Consider the following 5,000-nt stretch of genomic DNA (forward strand, 5'->3'; position numbering starts at 1 on the left):
CAAGTCGCGTTAAGCGATATCAAAACATCCACTGATTTAGGCTATATGCCGGCTTAAAACAATGAGATTGAACACATTTGATTATGTGTTGTTGTTTGTTTGCTTGTTTTTTGTGGTTTTTATTTTGCCGAGGCTATAGTAAGATCGCACGGACTGTTCTTTTTCTTTATTTGGTGTTTAACGTCGTTTTCAACCACGAAGGTTATATCGCGACGAGGGAAAGGGGGGAGATGGGATAGGGGAAAGGGGGGAGATGGGATAGAGCCACTTGTTAAGTGTTTCTTGTTCACAAAAGCACTAATCAAAAAATTGCTCCAGGGGCTTGCAACGTAGTACAATATATGACCTTACTGGGAGAATGCAAGTTTCCAGTACAAAGGACTAAACATTTCTTACATACTGCTTGACTAAAATCTTTACAAACATTGACTATATTCTATACAAGAACCACTTAACAAGGGTAAAAGGAGAAACAGAATCCGTTAGTCGCCTCTTACGACATGCGGGGGGCAGAGAAATAAGGATGTGGAAAAGAAGACTTTTGGTAAGTGAAATAAAGGTGATGGATCCAGTCAGGTAGAAATAAGACAACAAGAAAAGAATTGGAAAACTGCAGGGAATAGTAGGGAGAGTTTTCTTGGAAGGAAATATAGGTGAAAGGACTGGTAAGGCAGAAATAAGACAAAAGAAGAGAAGTAAAGGAGTGGGGTAGCTTAGTATAAACACTCCCGCCGCGTGAAGGCGACCCCATGGGAGCGGGACTGTTCTCGGTAGAATAAACAACCTAGTGTCCATGAAAGAGATTTTTTTATTTTGGACCTTATTTTTTAGAACACAAATAGCATAACCTTTTCTTTTTTAATTCAGGAACTAACAAAGAATACAATGAAAATTACATTTGTGTCCGTGATTACGATTTTAGTTTGAGGTGGAGTTTGGGTGAGCAAATGATTTAATTAATGTTACAGCTTCAAAGCTCAAATGCAATCATGTAGTCCGGACGTCAGACCAAAATTTCAATGAAATTCATTCAAAAATGCGGTTGCCACAGTGCCGCATCATCTTTATAAAGAGTCGGAAAATGCCATCAGCAAATGTGATTATATAAAATAAAAAAATGACATGATCTGGAAGATCTGTCCCATAGTTTTCTGGGAATCGCTCCACACACACACACGACACACACACACACACTCTCTCTCTCTCTCTCTCTCTCTCTCTCTCTCTCTCTCTCTCTCTCTCTCTCTCTCTCTCTCTCTCTCTCTCTCTCTCTCGTTTCGACCCCAAGACTAGGATATTGATTAAAAGTAAAAAGAGTCGTCAAATGGAAACTGCTTCTTTTCATCGTCGACAGCTGTAACTTAACTGCACTGAACTCAACGGTTTTCTGGAGACTCAAACCACTTATCTACGCATCTCATCCATTTCAACGTGACATGATTTATGCCTGGAGTGATGATCTGCGCTGTCTTGAGAAGTTGATAAATAATCTGACAGCCTTGCAGTCGCGCATTGCAAGCTGGGAGACTTGGTGCTCACATCAGCAGGACTTGACCAGGGGGGGTGATATCATGACCATCTCCATCTTGTATGCTTTCTGCGGCCTGCTCTTGGCAATCAGTGTTCTCGCCGGTTCGTATCGATCTTTCTCTCTCTCCCTCTTTCTTATTGCAAGTTTTTCTGTTGAGGTTAGGCCTAAAAAAAAAATAGGTGTGGTTACGGTAACCCGACCTACCCTATTTTTAGGGTCCGACCCTATAACTTTTTATTACATTTGTCAACAACAACAACAACAACAACAACAACAACAACAACAACAACAACAACAAACAAACAAAAACGAGTGCAGAAAACACAATGAAAGCGAAAGCGCTCGAGTCGCACACTATATTTCCCTGTCATGTAGGTTTAATTTGTACACAGTAAAAAAAAAAGTTTTAAAAAAAAAGTGATTGCCTACCTTCCTACTCTATTTGTTTTGGCTATGTTACCGTAACCACACCTTTTTTTTTTTTTTTTTTTTTTTGCCTTATGGTTACGCTTTCTTGAGAGAAAAAAGGGACATCCCTCCAAGAACTATACCCGTCCCCTTGACCCGAAATCTCGGTCTAGTCTGGCTATAAAGTGAAAATGGATGTCTACCTTTTTCTGACTGTAAAACCAAAATGGACGTCTGCTTTGTTCAGTTGTGAACCACAATGTGTACTTCCTTTGACTAACCGCTGTTAAACCAGATGAGTACATGCCTTTTCTCACTGTGACAATAAAAAGATGCCTCGGCTTTCTTCAGTTGTGAAACCACAATTGTTTAATTGCATTGATTGGAAAACTTGCTGAGTGCATGCCTTCTCTGAGCGTGAAACCAATAAATTCTAATTGCACTCCGACCGTGTTCCTTTTTTTGTCACACCCCCTAGAGCCGTTATTTTGTCGCGACGCAGCAGCACAAAGTAAGTGCCTGCCATAATTCAAATTGTCTGCCCTGACAGAGGACGAGCTGCATTGCCCGGATGACTACGTGGCTGTTATGGCCGCCAGCAGTGCAACCAGGCGGTGTGGCGAGACCTGCAGGTAGCGTCAGGTCTAAACAAGGAAGAGGTCTTAAGTTTGGGGTACATTTACAAAGGTTATGAACAGAAAATTTGAAAAAGGATAAAATCTTGAATTGTGTGTGTGTTGGGGGGGGGGGGGGGGTGGGGGGTTACCTATAATTTGGTCTGTCCGGAATATCCAATATCCTCCCTTCTCACCTGTCTCCTCTCTCAATACCTGTCTGTGTGTGTGTTTTTAAATAGCATTCGTACAAGTCTCACTGTCAGGGTGTACAATCCTCCTGACTAGCTTGTATTTCACTGATATGCCCACGATGTCCATCGGCTGCGAGCCCGGCGGGCCATGGAGCATGCGGCAAGTCGTAACGTGCACCCCGAAACTGACAAAACTCGTAATTCGTAACGCTAACGATAACGGAATGGCCGAGCCATTGGCTGGTGGATGTAGGTTATTGTTTCTGTTCTTGTCCATGACGACTAAATTCTGTCCTTATGACTGTGTTACCATGACCAGACGACTTAACTCGGTGCATGTGACTGTTACCATGACGACTAAACCGTGTGCCTGTGTTACCATGGCGACAGCTGACGGGGTTCAGGGCGGACTTCCCGCTGCCCATGGTGAGATCTGAGGGCTGGCATCAAGACTCGTGGACCATGTGCATGCACGGCACTCTTGGACCCACAGAAACCACGTGACTACACCCTCTCTCTCTCTCCTTTCCTTATCTTTCTCTCTCTCCCTCTCTCTCTCTCTCTCTCTCTCCCTCCCTCTCTCTCTCTCTCTCTCTCTCTCTCCCTCTCTCTCTCCCTCCCTCTCTCTCTCTCCCTCTCTCTCTTCTCTCTCTCCCTCTCTCTCTCTCCCTATCTCTCCATCTCTCTCTCTCTGTCTCTCTCTCTCTCTCTCTCTCTCTCTCTCTCTCTCTCTCTCTCTCACACACTGTTAAACACTTTTTGAGTCACTTGAGAAAAAGTGACTCTATGTAATCGGTCAGTGTTAGTCTGTCCGGCCGGCCGGCCGGCCGTCCGGCCGGCCGTCCGTAGACACCACCTTAACGTTGGACTTTTCTCGGAAACTATCAAAGCGATCCGGCTCATATTTTGTTTAGTCGTGACCTCCAATGACCTCTACACTTTAACGATGGTTTCGTTGACCTTTGACCTTTTTCAAGGTCACAGGTCAGCGTCAAAGGAAAAATTAGACATTTTTGAGTCACTTGAGAAAAAGTGACTCTATGTAATCGGTCAGTGTTAGTCTGTCCGGCCGGCCGTCCGGCCGGCCGGCCGTCCGGCCGGCCGTCCGTAGACACCACCTTAACGTTGGACTTTTCTCGGAAACTATCAAAGCGATCGGGCTCATATTTTGTTTAGTCGTGACCTCCAATGACCTCTACACTTTAACGATGGTTTCGTTGACCTTTGACCTTTTTCAAGGTCACAGGTCAGCGTCAAAGGAAAAATTAGACATTTTATATCTTTGACAAAGTTCATCGGATGTGATTGAAACTTTGTAGGATTATTCTTTACATCAAAGTATTTACATCTGTAGCCTTTTACGAACGTTATCAGAAAAACAAGGGAGATAACTAGCCTTTTCTGTTCGGCAACACACAACTTAACGTTGGGCTTTTCTCGGAAACTATAAAAGTGACCGGGCTCAAATTTTATGTGAACGTGACTCCCAGTGACCTCTACACTTTGACGTCTGCTTTGGTGACCTTTGACCTTTTTCAAGGTCACAGGTATGTCTTGAAGGAAAAAAATTGAAATATCATATCTCTGAAACTATTCATCGGATTTGATTCAAACTTTATAGGATTATTCTTTACATCAAATTATTTACATCTGTATTTTGTTGTGAATAGCAATTTCTTCCTGTCCATCTGATGCCTCATATAATATTCAGAACTGCGAAAGTGACTCGATCGAGCGTTTGCTCTTCTTGTTATCATTGAAAATTGTACTTAGAATGCAGAATGACAATTTATTTTCAAATTTGTATCTGTGTATACAATCATAATGTATTAAGTTTGATGTGATAGTTCTTTGATTATATTGTTTTCTGTTCTTGTTGACCCTATATTAGGGCGAGGGCTGGATGTAAAAAAGCAATATTCTTGCTTATCTATTACCCTCAATAATAAAGATTTTGTCTTGTCTTGTCTTGTCTTGTCTTGTCTTGTCTTTCTCTCTCTCTCTTTCTCTCTCTCTCTCTCTCTCTCTCTCTCTGTCTCTCTCTCTCTTTGTCTCTCTCTCTCTCTCTCTCTCTCTCTCTCTCTCTCTCTCTCTCTCTCTCTCTCTCTCTCTCTCTCTCTCTCTCTCTCTCCTATGAGCGTTTTGAACATGTATAAGTATTTAGGAGTATGGTTGTCTACACGCCTGTCCTTCTCTCACACTCTTAATGATTTTGCTACAAAAGGGAAAAAGGGAGTCATTGGTATTTTAAAA

At 42.6% G+C, this 5,000-nt stretch overlaps 2 protein-coding genes across 2 annotated transcripts in view; one reads left to right on the forward strand and one right to left on the reverse strand.

Moving 5' to 3' along the window:
* LOC138965142 (ankyrin repeat and KH domain-containing protein mask-like) overlaps nucleotides 1-5,000 on the reverse strand; it is a 46,962-nt gene that overhangs the window by 8,633 nt on the left and 33,329 nt on the right. The window lies entirely within an intron of this gene.
* The window catches only part of LOC138965141 (uncharacterized), an 11,166-nt gene continuing 7,638 nt past the window's right edge, over nucleotides 1,473-5,000 (forward strand). Inside the window, exons 1-3 of the mRNA XM_070337262.1 lie at nucleotides 1,473-1,632; nucleotides 2,490-2,571; nucleotides 3,138-3,247. Coding sequence (XP_070193363.1) covers nucleotides 3,171-3,247 — 77 coding nt within the window. The 5' untranslated portion in view covers nucleotides 1,473-1,632; nucleotides 2,490-2,571; nucleotides 3,138-3,170. The remainder of the gene's footprint in view (nucleotides 1,633-2,489; nucleotides 2,572-3,137; nucleotides 3,248-5,000) is intronic.

This window comes from Littorina saxatilis, linkage group LG4 (genome assembly GCF_037325665.1).
Source record: "Littorina saxatilis isolate snail1 linkage group LG4, US_GU_Lsax_2.0, whole genome shotgun sequence".
In the NCBI taxonomy this organism is placed as follows: domain Eukaryota; kingdom Metazoa; phylum Mollusca; class Gastropoda; order Littorinimorpha; family Littorinidae; genus Littorina; species Littorina saxatilis.